The 24,446-nt window shown below is 39.0% G+C and overlaps 1 protein-coding gene across 1 annotated transcript; it reads left to right on the top strand.

Annotated features, from left to right (window-relative positions):
- Positions 1 to 123: 123 nt before the first annotated feature.
- On the top strand, positions 124 to 20,217 carry aimp1a (aminoacyl tRNA synthetase complex interacting multifunctional protein 1a). The gene is made up of 7 exons (XM_003452228.4): positions 124 to 305; positions 8,714 to 8,844; positions 9,485 to 9,598; positions 11,284 to 11,451; positions 14,756 to 14,961; positions 16,202 to 16,370; positions 19,930 to 20,217. The coding sequence occupies exons 1-7, from the start codon at positions 220 to 222 to the stop codon at positions 20,094 to 20,096; spliced, it is 1,041 nt and encodes a 346-aa protein (XP_003452276.1). The 5' UTR covers positions 124 to 219; the 3' UTR covers positions 20,097 to 20,217.
- The last annotated feature ends 4,229 nt before the right edge of the window (positions 20,218 to 24,446 follow it).

The following is a 24,446-nucleotide window of genomic DNA, read 5'->3' as shown; positions in this document are numbered from 1 at the left end:
GTAGTTTTATATGTACTTTTCCTGTTTTTGGTCTATTTATTTTTTCAATCTGTTAATTATACACAGGCAATTGCCGAGACAACTTTAAGGCTTCCCTAATGTCCGAGCGATAGAATATATGGCTAGCGAAAGCAAACGGCTAACTGCAACTGCTTCCTATCCGTATGCTGCTGCGATCTACACAGTGGGGCCTGAACCCGCGAGTCTGTGGCTGCCTGTATGCTAGCTCCGTTAGCAAGGACCGATAGCAGCTGTCAAGCTCCCCAGCTGAAAACGTGCTGGGTTTGCTGCCGCTCAGAGTTCATGTAAGTTTAAAAAGGCTCTGTGTTATATTTTCTGTTTCAACCCACCATTGTTGTATTTTTATTGTCAATGACGTCTAACCCGCGCTTATACTAAGTAGCTTAGCTACACGAGGGGTAGCTTAAAGTGGAGTTTATTCCCACGTTGGTCGAGAAAACTGGAGCTCAACCGGCTAGTACTGTAGCTTACTTCTAACTGATGCAACGTTAGCTCATGTTGAGTGCACAATAGTGAGCTATCCCGAATACACAGTTAATCCAAATGTAGGAGTAAACACACCAAAGTGTTGTAACATTTTCATTTTGTTGTGATACTGGTGATCTTTACTGTTCTAACACGGCAGCCATGGTTTCACTGTCATTATTCATTTAACCTTTTTCTTAAAGTGAGTGAACTGAAAATCAAAAGGTTTGAATTGATACAGAGGGAGATAAAACAAATCTTCACAATAAGAAAAATGTATGGGACATCTGAGACATATGGGACTTCTGAAATTCAGATCGTTTTTTTGTGTTACATCCTCATTTTCTGTAGCATATTAATAGTAACAAAACCAAAGCAATACAGGACTAGTTTATGATCATGTTACAATGTGGTCTTGATTTTGATTGGTTTTGTAATTCTTGAGTATTTCATAATGTGAGGTAAAATTACTCTTAGCCTATCGCAGTCTGCCGGCCTTTATCATACCCATGCTTAGACAACTGCTGCAGGATAACTGTCATTGTTCACATACTTTCATGCATACTTTTTTGTATGTGAAAGGCTTAAAATGTGCATCTGTGAATGTTCTTGAGGGCAAATTTAACAAATTGTTGTAGTCGTGAAATCGGGTTATTACAACAAATACATTTATCACCTGATGTACGATGGCCCAAAGGCACATTTTCCCCAGAATTTAAGCCATTTAGTCAATTAAGAATGGGAAAGTCTAGAACACCCATATGTTTTCTGTTATTATTCATATTCATTTGTTTCTGGGTCTAGCCACTGGGAATTAAGCTGGCAGAAATCTTTGTTATGTGCTCAGCTCAGTGGGACCCTAACGCGCATGCTCTGAGCCAAAATTCCAGAAATGTGGAGAACATCTGGGTACCTCATGGAGGAAGCTTGGATGCCTTTTTGGATCACTGAGCAACTTTTATTCAAATTGAAGAACCATGAACGGTGTTGTGTCCGGTATCCAGTTCTCATTTAGGCCTGTATGATACAGAAACATATCTTATGACAATCATTTTTTCATATCAGTTGTATATTAATGTATAAATATGTGAAATTTAACAAACTTTTAAATATAAACAAAAGAGAACATAAAAAATAGACATATTCAATCTGTTGTAGTCCACCTAGTCTCCCACAAAGAAATGCAGTAGTGTCCTAATGAAGTGGGAAATGAAGCTCATGCATGGATCAGATGTGCGACTTGACTACAAATTTGATGTGGTAGTGAAGTATGACACAGCTGTCTCTCTACACCAGGGGTAGGCAACCTTTCTGATGGCGAGTGCCATTTAAAATTTCCTCAGAAGTCAGTGTGCCATATGATTGCATTAGCAATAAATTTAATAACGCTCTATATTAACAGTTACACACTATATAGAACAACTTTATAGAAGTATATTTGTTCGCAGATGTTGGCAGCTATCAGCGAATAGTTATCAGCTATTTTGAAACAAAAACAAAAAACAGTTCCATAACAAGAACTCCATTACAGCAAATACAGAAAAGACAAATGCTATTTATGGTCTCCTCACAACATTGATAAGAAAAATAAACTGGGCCAATATGGTATGTTTGTTAATACAGAGATACACATGTTAATGTGATCTCTGGTCTCCCACTCAGAGACACAGGTCTCAGAGTGTCCAGCATTCAGACGGCTACCTGAGGACACTCATGTGACAGAAAATCTGCTCACACAGATATGTAGAGCCAAATGCTGTCAATAAGGCCTCTGCAATGTTCTGAAGACAGTTAAACTTGTCAGGTAGTGATGTCCAGCAGGTGACAATGCAGCTCCATGAACACGCACAGCTGTGGATTCCAGCTACTTCAATGTTATATGTATGATTTCTATACATTTTATGTCAGATAAAAACTTTGGTTGTAAGCTTCAGATAATTATTTAAACAGCCAGACATTTTAAATGAGAATAAGAAAGTATTTCTTTGTGCCCCCCTTTCTCTGTTAATGCCCTACCTGGCCCCCTGGCAAAACTTTGCTAGACCCGCCCCTGCACAGTTACCAGCTGTCAGCTACTTAGAAACAGATCCTGGTGTTATTTGTCTCTCAGAAACAGTTCATAACTTCCCTTCAACTCATCCATGTCACCTAAAAGGTAAACCTGTTTCTCCATCACCTGTTCAGCTCTGATGATTCAGTAAGGACATCTCCTGGCTTCATCTTCATGTTTCCCTCTCACCAGATATACAAACCATCATGACCAGCAGCTTTACAGCTGTGGCTCCAGCAAACATCATCTGATACTAGAAAGTAATATTAAATAAATTCTAACAACAGCTGATCAAGCTTAAACGTGCTGCTGTTGTTTAGCACGACATCCCCTGGTTTCCTCTTTCTGGCGCAAATAAACAAACACGAGAGAAAAGCCGATCAGCTGATCATTGATCGTTTCATGATTGAAGTAGCAACAGGAGAGGGAGGGGGGAGAGAATGAGAGAAGAAGAGGCAGCTGACAGCGTAACGACAGAATAAATCCAGCGTTGTCTTTTTTTCATTTTAGCTAAAGTACGGGACAAACTGTGTTCCTTTTCAGCTTAATACGAAACGCGTAATATTTTCTCTGAATGAGGGACGATTCCGTCTTTTTACAGGCAACTCTACTAACTAACCTTATGAATAAAATACAGTTCACTATGGTATCACTAACATCAAAGCACCCACCCAGCTGTATAGAAACTCCGTCATGCTAGCTAGCACGCAGTACGAGTTATTGTAACTGACTGTAAAAAGTCAGCACAACAAAAATAAACTCCACCTAAACTTGGTTTATATCTGACCCAGATAGACTGCAGGTCATAACTTCTTACCTGAAGTTCAGTTCACCTGACACTCGGCCGCCTCGGGTCTCTCCTCCTGCCTCCCTTTTCTCTCATCCACCTGCTGGCCTCCACCACTTGCTAATTTTACTGAATCTGAGGAAGCGCCGCCATAGCCACCACCACACAACTGAGTTATTTTTACACACCGACCAGCATCTGGACAAGCCACCACCTTTCATTGTTTATACCGTTACAAAGGGAAAAAAAAGTCACCGGGCCACCGAGCAAATGCCCGATGGCCAGTCCAGCGTTGGTCATGCCATCAGTTAACGGCACGCGTGCCGAGGGTTGCCGACCCCTGCTCTACACTCTATGTACAGCTTGGAAAGTGCTGCTTGAGAGTGATGTTATGTCCATGAAGTTGGATGTTGGACGGGTCAGTTAGCTGCTTAAATCCAATGTTTTTAAATATTCTTACTGACATAATGTCTTGTCATGGTGTTATCTGCCTTTGTGGGAGCATGGTTTTGACACAGTTTGCAGTGCACCCAGTTCTGCTTCTTTGTCAGACTTTTAATGGCCAAAATATCTCCACACTATCAAGTTACTCTGACGTTTTAGCCATGTCGTTTTCCTTTGAACCTCTGGCAGTGTCCATTGGGTTATCACTCAAGTTTTCCTTAACGTTATCTCCCTCATGCTTAATTTATGGTGCTGCGATTATGTCCGTTTGTGTACATATTTTCCTATGGAAAGCCAGTAGAGAAGGGTTTTCAACCAATGCAAATGTGCTCCAGTGTCGTCGATTGAATGTTGAGTGGCTGACAAGTCTACAGGAACAGGCGAGGGAGTGACACTGTCTACGATTGCACAAAAACTAAAGACAGTGAGTGTTAGGGCTGGAGTGGACACTTTTCATTGTCTTTAACAGTCCGTTTCTCTTCAGCTCTGGCTGAAGGACCGACAACATGAATAACAGTATGCTATAGACCAGTTATACCACATATTTTTGACACTGCACTATTTGACAACTGATGCTCTCTGCAGGTAAATGGACAGCCGGTAGCTGCACACGGACTGCCAACGTAGTAGCACTGCTGGACCATAATTTCCTTTTCACACTCCCTACATACTGGTGTGCATGACTCCAGTAGCCTAAACATTAGTACATGTACTGCTGCGAGGAGCTTCTCCTAATACGACATCGCTCTAACTCTATTCCAGCCACACGATTGCTGTTCTCACTGGCATTGGCTTTTTGTGTTGTCTGTCAAATTATAGAATGAGTTCTGTTGACTATTTATTGACCATGTCTCATATTGCTATTGAGAAAAGTTATTTCACAATTTTCTATTTTTATCATTTTATCGCCCGGGCCTGTTCAACTTAATACATCCATGGTGGAAATACAGCCTAATCAGATGATACCAGGGAACATGATGCACTCACACTATATAGATAAGCTCCATTATATCTTTTCTAACAACGTGATTATCAGTGTCCAGAGAAGCAGTTCTGCCCCAGCATGTTTCTAGTGGTGCAGAAGTTTATCTTCAAACTTTTCTGCCATCTGCCACGCCTCCATTACTCTATATAAGGAAAGTTGTTTGCCTCCAGGTATAGTGGAGAAACTGGTCATGATATTGCAAGATAGAAACCTGTACCTATAAGGCAGGAAAGCAGGAAAAAGTCAGACTTAAGAAACTCAGGCTGAAATAATGGAGCTTCTGAATATTGCAACACTCACTGTGGCTCAAGTGAGAAAAAGTTTGGGCATCAAATATGATATAAAAAAGACTAGTACACTACAAGAACCCAATATCATATGTGGCTTAATACCAAGAAAGTAAACATAGTACATGTACTGACTGATTGACATTGTACCCAAATAGATTCATATCACATTCGCAGGGAAATAATGAAATTAACATAAACACTCGTACAAATGATTTATGTACAGATTTTTGAGTATCCATTGTTAGTAAATGGGGACCAATGGATCTGCATTGATTAAAAACCAATAGTGTGAGAGAATACAAAGAATTTTAATTTTCTTTATGTAATCAGTGTAATCAGTTAATTAAAAAAGACTGACTAATTAATTATCTCGTAAGATGTAATGCTTTTGACAGACTTTATATTTGAAAATGCATAATCTGATATAATATCCAATGATTGATAATAGTGGAAAGCCTTAGTATTTCTGTATTGCCATGCTTTCAGTTGATCTATTCTTCTGAGCACCATTCATTGCAACCTTACTTTTTTTTCTCTCACAATAAAATTATTTCAGAGATTTTTTGTGTTAAAAAGTACATAGAAATTACCATTTTGGGCAAATATAAGGAAGATGATAGCATGGGTCTTCATAACCAGTAGCTGCATCTGGTGCTAAAGAGTTATACATCTTCATGGTGTCTTTTAAATTAAAATCTGTAGGGCCTTCCAGTGCCTTCAGATGGTGCTGGCACACTGCACTCTGCTTTTAATCACGATGTTCAGGTTGGCAGACAGGTAAGGAAATATCCTCCCACAGTCAATTTCAACTGTGGGAACGAATCATGAAAAGAGGAAACGCTTGTACCCAGACTGGTGTACTCACACACTAACCCCATACCACAGAAAAATGGTGGTTAAATGATAGATTTACATATGTGTTTCAAACCACCTGTGCTGCCTGTGTCTGTGCAGTTATAGCTTTGATATTTTCATTTAAGAGTGGGTGTACAAGCAATATGTACATCTTTATTAAGATACAAGTGCACGTAGCTGGAAGTGCTTGTAACTTGTTAAATACATGCATTTGCCAAACAGAAGAAGAATTGAAGCTTTTCTAATTAGGTCAGGTGGATATATAAGACTGCGTTGCAGGTAATAGCTCACTTCACTTCACTTTATTTTTCTTTTCTTTTTTTTTTTTTAAATCGATAACGCATTTCAGTGTAATATCCGTCTCTCCACCGCCTTGATCCTGCATGCGGTACCTCGGCCTCAGGATACATTTCCAGAGGTTATCCAAATGAGATCAGCCTTTTTGTCGCTCTTGTTATTACTCTACCACTGGTCCTGTTTAAATCAATTCAGTTTCTCAAAAAAACAATGCTTTGATCCTTGATTTTATCAACTCCAGCTTTTTAGTGTTTCTAATTTCCTCATCCCCCAACATTTTGTTTTCATCTTGGGCCAGCTGTTGTTTTCCAGTGCCTCCCTGTAATATGTGTAAGACGTTTTCTTCTTCATGCCTCAGCCTTGTAAAAATCCTTCTTTTCCTCTTTCTTCAAGAAGTAATTTGCCAAGTGCAACATTATAAAGGAACATTAGGATAAACAAGCTTAGTATCATTTTATCCAGTCTGGCTTGGAACGTGTCAAGTATTTATTACTTGTTCCTCTCTCTTGGTCAGCATACCTTGTGGATAGAGCTCAAAGACTGTCACTCTAGACAACAGAGTAAAAAGCCCATCAAAATCACATTAGGACTTGGTTTATACTCACTGACGCTGTACTTTATAGAAAACATGTGAAAGTGATTGTTCTTTTTGACATATTCCTATCAGGCAATCAGCACATTATGTAAGATTTATGCATTATTTATAATTATTAATAAACATGTTCTAACTCTGCCACAGCATTATATTATCATACATTACACAGAAAGTACAATGGAGTGCCCTTTTGTCCTGCGCAAAAGATCTGCGGCACAAACCACCTTTGAAATTGCAATGTTCTGTTTTTGTTGAGACTGTCTGAGACCTGTTGACTTAACTCTGTGGTCATTTTGGAAGCTGTAGTTTGCGGTAAAGTTGTACTGGAAAGCAAACCAGTAATTCAAACAGGTCTTTGTTGATGTTTAGCATGGTACTACTACTACTTTAAGGGTGTACTCACATTAGACACTGTTGATTTGCTCCCTGCCTGAGCATCAATGTCCCCTTGTACCACTCCAATACTGGCTTGTGCTATATTTGCCGTTAATCTGTGCCTGATTGCACTTCAGTTTATCTTCATTTGTTTTCATACTCATCCTGTTCAATACCTTTAAATCGAGCTCTGGTTTGTTTTTCTCCTTTATGCAGTTCGTTTTTTCTAAGGTGCACTCTATATTTGCAGTCGGACCAAAGCAATATCCCCAGACTTTTTGGGCAAAGTGGTCTTAGTTCAGTTCCAAACAAACTCCAGAGTGGTTCATTTATGGTGAGATTGGTATTCAACCTTGAGCCAAACCAACTACCAGCTGTATGTTACAGACTTCAGCCTAAACGCCTTTCCATAGCCATGTATGCTTTGCATTTGGGGTAGCTGTGACTCAGGAGTTGGAGCAGGTCATTTACTTATTGCAAGGTTGATGGTTCAATCTCTGGCTGCTCCAATTCTGCTCTTCCACAGCCTATCAAGTTGGCTGAGTCTGTGATCTGTTTTAAAGCAGATTTTTAGTTTCGCTTTCCCTTCATATTTTCCCCTTATTTTTGGCCACAATTTGCTAATTTTTGCATGTATGGAAGTGTGTATGTTGGAACCGTATGGTTATGTGTCTGCATGTCTGTATGTTTGAACATGTATAGTTATCGTTAATGTGTGGCTATTTATTCACTGTTATTCATTATTTTATGACATTTTGTGGCCTAATTAAAGCAGTTTTTGGAAGTACTGACACGCTGTCCTGTCCTATCCTTATGGGTTTGGCTAGCAGTAACACTGTATGCGTCTCAGGGCCAAGTTACACTTGTCAAACAAACTGGAATTTAGGAGTCCAATGTGCTCAGTCACAGTGTTGTGAGTACACCCTGATATACCTGTATTCTTACTTTGTTAACACTATACAAGTTAGTCGCTCAATGTTGGAGTGGTTAACACATTTGCCTAACATGCAAAAGACCCCTGATTTTAGACCAGAAGGAGGCAGAAACCCAGCCTCGGGGTGTCACAAGCTAGTGTACTCACAGCGTTGGTTCCAAGCCTGGATAAAAGGGAGGGTTGACTCAGGAAGGGCATCCCACATAAAATCTGGGCCACATCAAATTTGTGGATCCAGCTGTTGTAGCAACCCCTTAAAAAAATAAAGAAATAGCCAAAAAGTTGAGGTACTTGACCCCAAGTTGCTCATCAGTGTCCCACGCAGTCTGAATGTGTGTGAAAACACTTGGGTAGAAAAAGCATAGAAATAAATTGCTTGTATGAATTGGTGTGAATGGGTAAATGAGGCATGTTGTATAAAGTCCTTTGAGTGCTCAGAGTAGAAAGTGCAATATAAAAACCGTTTATTGAACACTTCCTGCAGAGCTAACATGTATAATATTTGGATTACAGCAATCTCAGGATGCTGGCTGCCTTCAGTATTCACCAGAAGTCTTCATATTGCATTTGTGTTTTTGACTGTATGCTTGTTGTTTTGGTTTGGTTTGGTTTTAGGTTTTTAGCCCGCTCATTGATCAAAATGTCGAGTCACAACCCTTTGTTAAGGCTGGAGCAGCGGGCAGCTGAGGCCGATCAGCTCATTGAGTACCTCAAACAGCAAGTGCAGCTACTGAAGGAGAAAGCAGGTAAGACAAGCTTATACACTTTTGTATAAAAAATTTGTCATTTACCTTAAGTATGTAGGGTTTATGTTTCTTTTACATTCAGTTTTTGCCGTTTATATCACCACTTACTTGCAATAAAAAAAACAAACAAACTTTTAAATAGTTTCAGCTTTTTAGGGAAATATATTTCCACATTTAGCCTCTCCAACACTGATGTTCTGGGCAAACAAAAACATTGGGCACTGCTATGCCTAAATGCTAATACCAGTATTTGGGGTGGTAAATTATTGCATACTGGTTTATAATGAAGTTTGTTTGATTTTCTAATTTTTTTAGATTAGCTGCATGCAAAAAGTCCCTATACATGCCACTCCAGTGCCATTAACCTGTAATAAATAATAAAATGTTGCATTTCTGGTTTTTTATTTCTCCTTTGTTATTCTCATGAAATAAAGTTTTTTGGGGGAAAAAAGCAGATGTTTACAAGAAACGTCGAATGAGCATTTACATTTTTTTCTCTTCTGTTAACTCATAGGTGCAGCATTTATTTATAAGGTTTGCCATAAATGTACAGTCTCAAAACTGAAACTCTATGTTAATTTTGTGGGGATTTTACATTCAATTGTGTGCTGACTAGTAACAAGAATTTGCCTTACTGCAGTTCTCCAGGCCAGCGTCAGAGAAGAGAAGAAACTGATGGTGGAAAATGCCAAATTAAAGAACGACATAGAGGAACTTAAAAAGCAGCTGCTGGAGAAAGAAAAGAGAAGAGGAGGTATGTTGACTTTTTGTTCCCGGCAAGGCTTCCATCACAGATTAAATGTTTGTCTTCAAAAAGACCTTGATGTTGTTATCCTTTATATCTAGTTTTTGAAGCAGTTGTGCGCACCCGCCTGAGGACCATTTGATGTTAGTTGTTGCTCATTAGAGCGTTTGTTTGGTTTGTGCTATCAATGATAACATCTTGTGCATTCTCGCCTTAACCTATTATAACCAGCTCATTTTTGGGGGGGTTATAAAATAACCATACTGGTTCAAAAATTCCCCGTTACATTGTGGGAATAACATGTGTGCCAGCTATTGCACTTATGACATATATTGACATTGAGAGGTAAACAGCTGAGGCCATTTAATGCTTTCCAGAAAGAAGATGCAGGAATAAAAGAGGGCTGGAAGAAATAAGTAATTTATCCTTGCTCAAAAAGCTGGATATGTTTTGGAGAGTCGAAGGAATGTGTTCCAATAAACTCTAGACAATGTTTTTCCACACAGTATATATGATTGTGATGTTTAGTTTTGGGGTTTCTTGTCGATGGCTTTAAGGTGACTCAAAATGGCTCAATCAAAACATGGATAAATATAAAGGTTTTTGAAAGTCAAAGAAATTCCTCCGCTTTGGATATCTGCCTGTAGGGGAGGTATGTTTTCAGTGCCTTTTTGTCTGTTTGTTTTGTTCTGTCAACGAGATTACACAAAATCTACCAAGCTACGTTTAATTAAGCTCGGTGAAGAAGTTAGGAATGACCAAAGGAAGAACGTGTTCAATCCTGATGAAGATGCAGATCGTTTTTTTTTTTTTTAGATAACTGGAAAACTGGGCATTGGCATTGATTGAAAATGCTCATGTGAAGAAGGATTTTGATGAGAAACTCTGCATATTGCAGAAAAATAAATGTCAGCCTGAAAACCAGATTTCTAAAATTTATCATGAAATGTGAATTATATCGTTTGAATGGTTGCATTTCTGGTCAGCACGCATACATTTTTTCATTTTTTCACTCAGTGACTGTATCTTATGTAATATTTTGATAGAGAATGGAAAAATTGGTTTAAATGTGGAAAAAACCTCGAGAGGAAACTTAATGGGAATGTTAAGAGTTTTAGAGGTTGTTGCCTGTAATTCCAAGGTAAACCGGAAAGGTCCTGATCTCAGGTCCCAACATAGAATTAAGGTAATTAAAAGCATTATGGTGACGGTGGTGTGCCTGCAGACCGATGTTTGTCAGACATAGACACTGGATTTTGTAGGAATTCAAACATCAGGCGCCTGAAATGAGGGGTTACTTGTTCCTACAGAGTTATTGTCGGACATTGTTCCCTGCTTTATGATTCCTTTTCCTTGTTTCCATCAACTTGGACACTGTGATTTTCCCATCAAAACAGTTTGCATCAGGAGAGCAATCCTCCCACTGGGTGTGTAAATAAAGCACCCCCCTATATCATTTCATCATATTATGTTGATGCAACCAGCTCTGTGCATGAAAAGGGTCAACTAAGAAGTTGTGTATGTGAAATTTGAATTTTCTCCATTTTGTTCCAGTGCAGCTTTGTGTTCGTTAATTCATTCATATCTGATTTGGGAAACATGGAGTGCGTTCAGAGGATATCAGCCACAGAAAAAATTAGTCAATTATTAATCACATACGTTTTACTAATATTTTGCATCTGTTCTTTCTGTAGTGCTTGATGTTCCCATGCCATCAAGTGCCACCACTGTCGAGTGCAATTCAAAGCCCACTCCTCCTAAACCCTCTGGTCCAGCGCCTTCTGGTTCAGCACCCTCTGTTGCTGCCGTCAAGGACATCTCTCCTAAAGATGAGGCTAAAAAGAAGAAGCCTGAGAAAAAAGGTAAAAGGAAAAAAAACCTGTTACATGATGAGGTGTTCTTATGAATCCACTGATGTTTTCATATGTTCTGAAATCATAATCGAAGCTGTTCAACTTTTTCAGATCGTCCACATGGTGGTATTTATGTCTTGTATCTATTTTCATTTTGGTCATTTGTTTACATACAGTTTAGGCAGACCATGAAGCCAAGCTCAACTGCAATCCTGGCAGATCAGCAGATGCCAAGCTGCCTTAACTTTAAGTTGCTTTAGCTCATCTGCAGTTGCTGGACATCTGCAAGCTGCTTTGCAGCCCACCTCCACCCTAGCTTCTCCATTCATACTCAGTCTGACTTAATCAGTGCGGCATTTGCTGTCACTGATAACTGCTTAGTTCTCTATAGGGGGTCTTGCACCTCTTCACCATCCATCCATTTTCTTTCACGTGTCTAATTCAGGGGCTGGAACCTATACCAGCTGGCATAGGGCGAAAAGCCAGGTACATCTGCACACATCACTAGTCTATCTCAGGGCTAACATAGAAAGGCTGATCATAGAAAAGACCCTCATATTGTTCACCCTCATATTCAAATCTATGGCCAATTTGTAATTACAAATTAACCTTACGCCATGCATAAGTTTTTGGACCGTGGGAGGAAGCTGGAGTATCTAGAGAGAACCCACGCAAGCAGAGGTAGAACATAAAAACACCACATAGAAAGGCCTCAGGTGGGATTTGAAACTAGGACCTTGTGGCTACGAGGCAAAACTGGTAACAAACATCTTTCTCTATGTGAATGTCTAATATCAAGGGAAAATGAGAATTGTCTGCACAGGTGGTCTGTTTTTAATCCTTAATGGTTCCACAAAGCACTTTACAGTATGTTCCTTACTGGCCCATTCACGCACACACGGACACATCAGGTACAAATGGATGCAAACCAACTTGTCCAAGGACTTTTATTATGTAGTTGGGTCTGGGATCACTCCCATTAGTGGACAACCCACTCTACCACCTGTTCCATGGCTGCCTCATAGCCACAGCCTGTTAATGGATCCAAGATTTCAGGCTCCGCAGGACAATATCCAATGAAGTTTGATTTGTTTGGAATTTGTAAACCACATATATGACAAGACATCTTTGTGCAATGTCACAGCTAATTGGATTTAATTTGAGCGTAATTTAATGTTAATGTTTCATGGATGTGCGTCATTTGTGTACTTTATTATGAAGTTAAACCGTTTTACATTTATGACAAGTTTACAGTACAAAACAAGAAAATCCGTGCCATAAACCCGGATTAATTAGCAGTAAAACAAATATTTATTCCTGTTTCAGGAAATCCTGTTTGACCTAATTGCGAGGGCTGCAGCATACACACAGGCAAGAGTCAGCTCTGGGTGTGTTCATGAGGTTACTATTTAAAAAGACACTGACAAATTCATTGGAGCTTCTGGCTTTTCTCACATCCAGACCTCAGAACTGTTCATAAAAATGGTGACTTGGTCTTTACTTCATTCAAACAGTTATCGCTAGCTAAACTATAAAAGCACATGTGCAGCTTCAAAGGCGTTTAAGTAATGTTACGGGACTGTCCTGTCATCACAGTAGAGAATAACTTGGCGTAAAAGCGATAAATTAAAATTAAATGCAGGTTGCAATTTCTATACTTTAGAGCTATTTTGGCCTTTGAGGAATGATAGAAGACTGAGATGATTTCATCACAGCACGGTGAAGGAAAGCTGCTTGACCTCTAGAGAGTAGCACTCAGTGGCACTTTTCTTAAACCAAACTTGGGTATTGATATTGTCAGTAGGTCGAAATATGTCCTCTGTAATCCTGCGAATATGTGAAAAATATCCCCTCACCAAAATTATTTCCCAAGTAAAAGAATTTGCAACACAGCTTTTCCAAACATCTTAGTTTTATTATGGATGCTTACATTATTTTACTTTGCACAAGGAAACAAAATGATTTCAGCCTGCAGTTGTCTGTTGTAGTTTTAAACTAGTCTCACACACGTCTCCTGAGCAGTGCCAGCCCATTCTTCTTTGCCGAATCTCTTAAACTCCTCCAGATTTGATGGTCCTTTGGCATGGACCTTGATCTTCAGTTCACCCCACAGCTTTTCAATGAGATTCAAGCCAGGGCTTTGTGCAAGCCTGTTAATACCATTCACTTTGGTCTTCTGGAGGTAGTTTTTTTTACCAGGAACGACATTTGTTTTGGATTGTTGTCGTGTTGGAAGACCAAGTACAACCCAGACATAGTTTTGCTGCTGACTGCTCAAGGTTTTCTTTGAAAATCTTCACACGTCCTTCTTTCTTAATGATTCCTTCCAGTTTAACAAGATTCCCAGATCCAGACATGTGAAGTGTCACCACAGCATAATATTCCCACCGTTGTGTCACAGTGTGGAGACGGTGTTTTTTCTAGGCTTTTTCCTTTTTCTCTATGTAAACCTAAACCGATTCCTTTTGTTTTTGGCATGATGTTTCATCAAATGACAGCTAAAAACCTTAAACTTTTTTTATACTGTATATTATTGGAGGATAACCCTCAGTTTTAACTTGATTTTGAAGGCTTTGAGTATCACAAAGTTAAAGTTCATTGCTGCACAGCAGTTTGTTATGCTATGGCTCAATATATTGTCTGTTTTACCTTTTTATTACTTGTTGTCTTATGTGCAGCACTTTGTGTTTCCGTCTAAAAAGGTGCTCTATAAATAAAGTTTTATGTATTTGTTTAATGGTCTGTTTTTCAGCGGAGTAAATAATATCGGCACTGGTCATTTTTGGTTTTTTTAATAAAATTATTCTGTTTTTGTGTGCAAACAGAAATTATTTATGCTTTGTAAAGAAAACTGCTATGTTTAGAAATGTTATTTCATTGGGGGGCTAATAATTTTGTCCTCATCTAAATGGTTCACATGAGGCACATGCCAGACACGCCACCCCTGAGGCCTGTCATTGGTGGACTTTGTGGAGTCTGACTTAATTTCCTTCTATAAATGGAAACGTACATTGGTGATATTGTTTCAGCTATGGTTTGTTTTCTGCAAGATTCCATGGGAAGTCACCAGTTGGCTGAAAATATTCTCAATGCTTTTAAATAAATATTTCCTATAATATTATTCACATTTATACCATGAAAACTGTGACAGATGTGTTTCTTCGGCAGATGTTTCCTTTAATACATGATGAATAGCTACTGTCTGACTTTCCTTTTAAAAGCATTTTTGGCACTGAAATGTGTCATTTTAAATTAAACCATGTTCCTGTACACTCGTAGCGTGAATTTATTTATTTTTTTTAAATTTCTGCAGGAGAGAAAGCCGAGAAGAAACAGGCTGCCCCGAGCCAAGAGGATGCCAAGGTGGATGTGTCTCGTCTGGACCTGCGTATCGGCCGTATAATCACTGCAGAGAAGCACCCGGATGCTGACAGTCTGTATGTGGAGCAGGTTGATGTGGGAGAGGCTGCCCCCAGAACAGTGGTCAGCGGACTGGTCAAGCACATACCTCTGGATCAGGTATTACTCCTTCAGACAAGATAAAAGTTTTCCTGTTATAAATAAGATTAGAGAAAATATGTGTTTATGATAAAGTTGAAGGGGTTTTATTTGCTTACAAATTATTTAGATTTGTTTCATTACAGCTCCTAAAGTAAAATGTTTATTAGAATTTTATTAGATAAACAAAGATACGACAAACAACAAAACCCAACACATCGAAATACCTTATTACTCTAGAAGCAGAACATAATGGAAAAATTTCAAATTAATTTTGCATAACGTGTTGGTATTAGTTACACTAAAATAAAAACAAGTATTCAAAAACAGAGCGCTCGCTGAAACAGACTGACGGGCTCATCGGCTGCATTTTAAATTGACCTCAAAGCTGGATACAGCAAAATAATGTGTTAAAATCTCTTTTTTATTATTGCAGAAGTACAATAGTGAAAGTTTCTGTGTGCACTTCACTGGACCTGCAGCCTCTCGTCCTCACTGCTCCACCTCAGTTTGCAGCCATTCACGTACTAAACTTTGTTTGATTCAGGGTCTGTGTTCCAGATTTGACTCCTTATTTGCTCGGATTAGCTCTCCACACTCTGGATTCTCTTCTCAGCTCAGCTACAATTGACCAGTCTTTTATGGAAATGCTGTTTTATAACATTTCTGTACTTTCTCCAGCTTTCTAAAACTCCAGAGGCATGAATCAAAAAACTGTGCAACAGCAGAATGAGTGATTTTAGATTCATATAGCAGGCCTTATGATTGTAGGATCTTTACCTTATAATGTAAAACGGATTGAGGCAACTGTTGTTATGATTTGGTGCTATATATATATATATATATATATGTATATATATATATATATATATATATATGAAATTGAACTGAATTTATTAAAAGATGTCCTACATTTTTTAGAAAAAAAGGCCTAATTTTCTTAGATCTGGGATGCATCAGCTCATCAAAATCCTTATTTTTTTTTTTCTTCTTCTTAGTTTTTAGGGAAACTGTCTTTTTTCTGCTTTTAAATTGTGGTAAACCTCAGAGGTCTCCTGGGTTTTTGCTTCCTTTGGTTATTGAAATGAGGCAAAGAGACCATAAAGCCTTGGATGCAGTCATTTCGAATTAGAGCACTGGGGTTAGCATTATTGTTTCTGATGTATTATGAAATTCTCAGTCCTGTCCTCAAACAAATCAAATTCTTTTTAGCCAAAGGAATTGGATATAATTTGTTGTTCCTCTTTCTCTTTGTATGCAGATGCAGAACCGCATGGCAGTCCTGCTGTGCAACCTGAAGCCAGCCAAGATGAGAGGAGTAGTGTCCCAGGCTATGGTCATGTGCGCCAGCTCGCCGGATAAGGTTGAAATTCTTGATCCTCCTAGCGGAGCAGTGCCGGGTGACAGAGTTACTTTCCAGGGCTTCCCAGGTATGGTTACTCTCGTCACTTAAATTTACCTGCACAAAAGAATATGCTGATCCAACAGAATTGAGGATTGTATCTTGAAACTATTTCCAGACAAGCAAGCACTAGGGATGCCTCCTCCATCACTCGCTGACTACCGGTGATAGTCACTGACTTTAGTTTGAAAAATTTCCCAGTCTCCTATCCACAAAATGCCTCTGTGTTTGGGAATTGAAGGGTGTCGCTGAACCCTTTCACTGCCTGAAACAACATGGCGGTTTGAGCATTCATTACTATGAAGACACCAATCACAATTTGTTTTTAGACCCCACTGAAAGCTCTCATTAGCAGACCGCTTGTTTCTGTTTGTTGGTGGCTAAATGGCCTGTGACTGCTGCTTCGACAGGCTAATCAACACTCCCTGCTTGCAGCGTAACGTGATCTTTTTTATTGTCAGTTGGACAGATAATTACCTTTGTAAGCCCAAATGATTAAAATGAGTTTCGAGAAAAGAACACACGACCCCCACTTCCTATCTATTAACTAATCAGCAAGACCATGTAGGAGTCGGGTTCCTTTCCCCTGAAGTTTCCCAAACACTTTCCAGGATATATGACCTGAGACGGCAAAAAAAAAAAAAAAAAATAATAATCACAAAATAAATTTGCAAAGCTGAATATGATGAAGGGGTTCACAATAACAATATTGGGAGTTCACTTTTTTTGAAATGAAGTATAATCAGCCTCAGTCTATGGTACAAGAAAGGGTATTAGAGTTAAGGGACACTAAATACTGCAACATGCATGGGATGTGAACACGAATGGGTGTCTTTCTCTATGCGTTAGCGCTGTAACATACTGGCGTCCTGAAGGGAGGGGGAGAACCTCAAATGAGCACTGACAAAAAAATTTAAAGAAATATATACAGGAAACATCTTTAGTTTTTCATCTTTGGTGAGTTTAAAATCGCAAAGTAGTCTGTGCATGTTTACCACAACTCACTTGTCTGCTTGACTAGTGCAAACGGGTTTGTGTTGTTTTGAACTTCTTTAATTGAAACTAAACTGAAACATGCAGACACCCTCCGGAAATAAAATTACACAAAATGGAAAAGAAGAAATATTTTTAAAAAATCTGAGACTTTAGAAAAATAAATAAATAAAACTAAGAAAAAATAAAAAACAAAAAATATAAAGAACTATAATAACTTTTGCCTCAAGTGCAGCAGGCCACATGCATCCGCACAGGCTTTCAGCTGTGCCACTTGAAAAGCGTTCTTACTCATCGTGTCCTCTTTTTAACCGGGACATTTTTATGGATGTTACATTAAAAAAGTTCTGTTCTAACCATCCTCTAAAATGTGGTTAATGAGAAAACAAAAGGAGTGGAGAACCGGGAAAGATGGGATTGGGAGGTTTTTTGTGTGTGTGTGTTTAATAATAACGTTTTGTTAAAAAAGTCAGGGAAGTTTTTAAAATACAGTGAAACGAGGGTGAAAAATAAAGCTGTCCTTTATTTTCCTCCTATCAAAACTCTATAGCAGAGTTTCAGTTGAAGACAATTAACTGCTGGTGTGGGTAGATGGCTGGCAATTGTTCACATTTCCCCCAACTAATGGGGCCCAGTACTTCTGCTTGAACTTAAGAATGTACACAAGTGGCTCATCAAAACCTCTTTCACGCTTCTGATCAAAAACTGATTGTTGCCACTCTTGGGTTGTAAACCAACAGAAATTGCTGCCCTGAGAAATGAAACACATTTGTGTCCTCATAGCCCAAAATGGTTGTGTAGAGTGGAAAAAGTCAACACCAGACAGAAGTCAGCCAGTACCGGCTATAAATTTTCCTCAAATGCCAAGCAACATCAAAAACAAGGGCATCATAAAATGAGAACCTCACCTAATTGTTTCCCTTGGATTCATATTTTGATTCTGAGAAATTCGGTTTAGATGTTTTGAATTACAAGACCAAATGGCCTTTTTCAAAAAGCGGATGTTCTAATAGCACATGACATAAAGTCAAACATTCACAATTCATGTGGTAGACATAAAATAAGGATTAGCTGGATAAATCATGAAATTACGTATTGTTGGTCAGTTGCTCACACTTTCATGGTTTCAAGTTCTCCAGGGCTCGTTTTTATATTCATAAATGAACCCTCATAATTTCAGAGAAATGTGCTTGCTTGTTATTTGTATACGCAACCACAGAAACCCTGTATTTTCTATTAGCAAAAGTAGGCTTACTTTATTAACAGAACCCTCTGTATGTTTCAGTAAAAGTGTCAGCTGAATGATAATAGCGTTTGAAAAAACCAACAAAGTAATTATGAGGTTCTTTGTTTTGTTTTGTTTTCGTGTCATCATTGCCGTCTTCGGGACCAATCTGGCATCTTTTGAGTAACAGCTGGTGTATTATGCCACATCGGAGACAGTATAAAAGATGGATTATACCACAGCAACTTGGTGAAGTCCCATTTAAAGGCCTCAAGCTGAGCGTTTATGCTGTAGCTCTCTTGATGTTTTGAGACGTGATGAAAGAGGGGTGGATCCGATTGTTAAACCACAGATTCATTTGGTAACTTTCTGACTTCTAATGGCTTGTGATTGACAAGCCACTCAGCATAACCGCTTCTTTTTCTCTGGCTTTAATAATGACCAAACTTAAGACTCAGTCAAATAGACCTACAAATTACCAGTCGCTAGGGAAATATATGTATTCCCTACGCCAACCATGTATGAGAATTTAAATTTTAGTTGTACCACAGTCCATACCACATCGCTGATAATCATTTGACATATTGTTTCTTATCATTTTCTGTCCTAAAAAAATTAACTTTACCTCAGTGTGCACTTTGTTTTATATTTGGTTATGCATTTGTATTTATTCTCACTCCAAGCTCTGCAGAAGATTCTCTGTGTACTCAGACCTAGTGTATGCATACAAATGGAAAAATAAAAGATTTTGTCTTTATCCATCACAAGTATTTCAGAGTGTTACATGATCTCTTGCCAGACTATATTCCTGGATGACTGGGGCTTGAAAAAATGGAAATAGCAGTTTAGCCCATAATGTTTTCTGAGTTCACAGAACAAGGGAATCAAGTGCCCTTTTTTCTATGGACTCCTGTAGGCAGTTTTTTGCAAACAGAGAGGGTTGCTGCCAGCGCGCCTTTACAAAAGATGAAGATTTAAGCCAATTCTGATTTGTCGTCATCATTCCTCAAGCTACGTCCATGTTTTATACTTTCTATGTGCTCATTAAGCAGTGCAGACGCCAGCATGTTCTTACTTGGATACAATAAAGCTCCCGGATAATGGGTTCTGACAGAAAGTGTGGGTCTTCACACATTTTTCCCCCGTTTTGGATCAACCTTTAAAGCTGACATGAGAAATCACGTTTAGAAATGATTAGATAGGTCACAGTTTGCAACAGCTGTAACCCATCTGGTTTTAAGGGATACCTAAAAATCTAATGCAAAGACATGGAACATCACAATAAAAACATAAACTCGTAGTCTTTGAGAATGTGCTTCACATGAGCAGAAAATAAAAGATGAAGTCTAATATTTTCTTTTGATTGCAGGTGAACCTGATAAAGAGCTGAACCCCAAGAAGAAGGTGTGGGAGCAGGTTCAGCCAGACCTGCGCACTGATGACCAGTGCGTCGCAACCTACAAGGGAGCTGCGTTTGAAGTCGCTGGCAAAGGAGTGTGCAAAGCTCAAACAATGAGCAACAGTGGAATCAAGTAAACTAACAGAGCTGCTAGAGGAAAAAAAACATCAGTGTTTACTTTGCAATCATCTTCAGTGATGGATGGTGGAAATGGAAGTAAATGCTTTGAAGATGTTCAATAAAGGGTTTTGAAAAGTCCTACGAGTCTGTCCCTTGACTTTCAGGTCTTGACACAGTCATGGTCTATAAAGTGTAATCAATATTGTTGTGTTTATGGTTTAATTCTCCAGGTTTTGTCTTTCCCCAAGGCACATTAGCTTGATTGTGCTTTGATTTTGCGGATGTAACTCTACCAAACTGGACTCCAACTAGTTTTGAGCATTTTAATGAGCTGGAAAGGAAATGGGGATGTTATACTGCAAAACCTCAACATATATCAGCTGCTTAAGCGTCTTTCAGAGGCTACCTAAATGGCTCTCAGCCCTGGCACTTTAATCTAATGGTCCACTATTATTAGCTCCACCGTTGCCAGTGCCCTGTGCTTTGTTTATTGTCGTCTTGAAAGTCTACCTTCCGCCAGAAGTATCTGTCTTCCCGAAAGAAACGGAGCTCTGCACCAGAGCCTTTAATGTTACATCAACAGTAATTAAGGCCATCCACACTACAGAAACATCTGTCATGTTTTTAATGCAGGCCATCACAGTCTGAGTCCTATTCTCAAGCACTCCAGAAAGTATGTGCTCAATTTCAAGCACAATTTTCCAAGGTTTGTTTTGCTGTATGGTTAGTGAGTTGTGATGGAGTCAAGAATTAAAAGTCAACAACAACTAGATACCGGGGGGGTTCATAACAATGAATCAAACGGAGACGGCATGATTCACACTGAAACTACGGTAAGATATTACATAAACCTGGAGCTTAGCTGTAGCTAACAAACTTATTCTGTAGAGGGATGTTTGTAGTTCAGTTAGTTTATCTGCTGATTGTAAAGGGATAATTTTCATCTGTTGTCAGTGGCCAAAAAAGTCACCTAAAATTAAAATAAAATGACATTTAACTATAACAAGGGAAGCGACTGGGATCAACAGCAACTCAGCCATGAAGTGCACAGAGGTTGAGGACTTATGCAGAGTCAGTTGCTAGAGACCTTCAAAGTTCACGTGGCCGTCAGATTACCTCAAGAACAGTGGCCGAGCAGCTGCACCCAAGCCTTAAATCACGAAACACAATGGTGATGGAGTGTTGGATGTAGTGCTATAAAGCATGCTGCCACTGGACTCTCAAAAGTACCATACCATGCAGAAAAGTACCATCAGATTTTGACCCACCATGCAATGCCATCCTGAAAATATCTGAGTAGCAAAGGCTTAATTTTTCATCATAACAATGATCCCACTGCCAATGCAGTAAAAGCATCCTGCATAGAAAAACACAGTGGAACACCATCAGACATGGATTGGCCTCCACAGAGCCCGCACCTCAACATTAATGAAGCAGTGTGGGATCGTCTTGACAGAGAACAGAACAAAAGGCAGCCAAGATCCGAAGAAAAGCTTTGAATGTCCTTTAAGAAGACTAGAGAACTATTCCTGAAGACTACTTAAAAAAATTACAAGAAAGCCTGCCCCAGAGAGTTCAAGCTGTTCGAATTATAAAAACTGTATTTTTAACTGATATAAAGGGTTTTTTTTAAATCCTGAAGTCCTTTTCCCTATTTTCCTGGGAAATGAAATAAGCAGGATTCTTGCACAGGATTTTAGAGAGTGTAATCTTTGCAGCAGGTAAATCTGAAAATTTTACCACAGTATGAGTGGTACCTCACAGCATATGGACTTTAATGGCTGGACCTAGTTATAGATGCTTCACATTTTCTTTTTGGAGATCCAGAACATATATTTTTGTTGAAGCAAACATCTCAGCTATTAGACAGTGTGGCACGGCGGTCACATGCTTATAAATGGTTTTGCTTGTCACATTCAGAACCCTTGTATGCCTCAAGTAAAATAACTGTTTGGAAATCCTCAAGGAGAAAAACCTGTCATTTGGGTTTAGGTGACATAGACAGCTCTACAAAGTGACCCCTGCTAAAATGTACACTCACTTAAACCACAGTGTTCTATTTGGGTTTTGTGCAGCCGCAAGGAGTGTTGCAATCTGAAGGAAAACTCTCTCCGTGTTTGTTTTCAGGCACATGTTTGCACATTTCCTGACAAAATCTTCACCTTCTTCATGAAACAGTTTGTTTATTCCAACAGATTATCATGTGTCTCTCAGATCTCATTATTAGAGTTTACCAGATTGTTCTGTGTTTAGTGCATATGGGTAACCAAAGCCTGGATAAGCAGGAATAAGAGGGGAGTGTTGTGTAGTTATGACTGTTGATATCAGAAATAGTTGGCTTACCAACTGAAAATACTTTGTGATACCTTAGCAGTAGATGTTGATGTTTTATTCTTTATCTTCCAATGTCCTCAACCTGACCTGAGCAAAGAAAAATAATTCTTCTGGCACCTTCAGAAATCACTGAATATGGATAAACACACACACAAATAACTTATTGATGTGGTTATGTTGGACTCATTTATGTGAACAGACAGATAACAATAACTATTCGTGCCAGTCTGATGTAATTTTTCTCTAAACTTTGTGGTTCTAAGCTTCACAAAGAGGTTCTCTACATCATAAGGCAACAGGGCCATGAGGAAAATATTTCTCATTTCTGTGGCCAAGTATTTATTATTTCACCAAAGTGTCAAATTGTTACAGGTCTTTACAGAGGAATGCAAACCTTTTGGGATAAAAATCATGATTTGCTTTTGACGTGTGATTTGTATTTATATATATGATTCGATCGAAAAGGCGCTGTGTGTTTCTTGATTACTTCAAGACCCTTTGGGTGTGTATGGTGTTCTGTCAAGTTGATAAATGTGAGTGTGAGAGTGTGTGTGTATTTTAGCAGCACTTTTTACGAGCCTTACTTGCAAAAATGATGTGTTCGCTGATGATCCAATTTATTGTTTGTGCGGCAAAAAATTTTTTCCCATGCATTCTTGAACTGCTGGATCAACAGTTGCCTCGTGTCTACAGCATAGAGCAAGTCTTTAACAGGGTCAACTTAATAAGAAAAAAAATCACTATTGTACAGTAGCTGCTTACTGTAGCCTTGCTTGATCTTACCCACATAATCTATTAAGAACAAACTGCTCATGCTTATGTAACTGTCTAGATGATGACACTGGCAGGCACAGTTTGCCATGAAGAAGGTAGCCAGACTTTTAGAGAGGGAGGGAGGCTGTAGTTCCGGAGGTAGCAGGTCGTCCATCCCTGCTACTCCAGTCTGCATGCTAGCTGCTTTCCAATGTGTAAGTAAATTGGAAAGCAATTTTTAAGCATATAAGCATAGAAAAAAACAACCTGCTGCCTGAATGAGGCATGCTGTAAAAAGTGCAGCATGCCTCATTCAGGCAGTAGAAAAGGGCTTTTTAAGAATTAGTCCAGATTTCTGGCCCTGCTCACTTCTACACCTACAGAGAAAAAGAAAGTACACCCTGACTGCTTCCACGGGAAATAACAGGCTAACTAGTGACCTGTTGTTGATAATTATATGCACTCAATCAACTGATCATCAACAAGTCTGAGCACCTCTATAAAAGCAGAGCTTTTGGCATTTTGCAGGTCTTGGACAATAATCCCACAATAATGAAACAATGTCCCCAAGGTCAGACAATGCAGTGCTCAGAGAAATAACCCAAGAGTTACTGCTCAGACTCTACATCCCTCCATTAGGGTGCTAAATATTAAATTTCATGACAGTACAATTATAAAAAGAGTGTGTTTCCAGGTGTTTCCTTCATCTGTCTGAAAAAGAACATGGCAGCACAGCTTAGGTTTGCAAAGATGCATCTGAAAGAAAACCACAAGACTTCTGGAACAATGTCCTTTGGAAAGACAAGATGAAACTAGACGTGTTTAGCCATTATTGTGCAGCATCATATTTGACAAAAATCAGCATATAATCACAAAACACCTCATAGCAGGTACTAAACATGGTGTTGGAGGTGTTGTTCTGAAACCAAGGGAGCTGAGTATAAAAAGTATTCTAGAGTAAAATTTCAGGCGTATGTCTGCTAGCTAAAGCTTGGCTCAAATTGGGTCATCCAGCAGGACAGTGGTCATAAGCACAGATGCATATCTTTAAAAGAAAAGAATCAAGGTGTTGCAATAATCTAGTCATGGTCTAGGTGTGGGTATAATTGAAATGTGGAGGGACTTTAAAAGACCTGGGCATAAACGAACGCCCACAACGCTGGCATTGTGTCTCACTAACCATTGTTGATGACATTAACAACGGCCATCAATATTTCCAAACAGCTGATTATGTATTACCTTGTAAAAGTAAAAATTTGTAGATTTGGGTAAAAAGGAAA

The sequence above is a fragment of the Oreochromis niloticus genome, linkage group LG6 (genome assembly GCF_001858045.2).
Source record: "Oreochromis niloticus isolate F11D_XX linkage group LG6, O_niloticus_UMD_NMBU, whole genome shotgun sequence".
In the NCBI taxonomy this organism is placed as follows: domain Eukaryota; kingdom Metazoa; phylum Chordata; class Actinopteri; order Cichliformes; family Cichlidae; genus Oreochromis; species Oreochromis niloticus.
The sequence above is the reverse complement of the archived record's forward strand: the minus strand, read 5'-3'. Positions and strand labels throughout refer to the sequence as shown.

Bases quoted from the DNA above. Each gene is read 5' to 3' on its own strand.
- aimp1a (XM_003452228.4), top strand. From the start codon at position 220: ATGCTAGCTCCGTTAGCAAGGACCGATAGCAGCTGTCAAGCTCCCCAG. The intron at 306-8,713 runs GTAAGTTTAAAA...GTTTGGTTTTAG, and splicing joins TGCTGCCGCTCAGAGTTCAT to GTTTTTAGCCCGCTCATTGA. The intron at 9,599-11,283 runs GTATGTTGACTT...TTCTTTCTGTAG, and splicing joins GAAAGAAAAGAGAAGAGGAG to TGCTTGATGTTCCCATGCCA.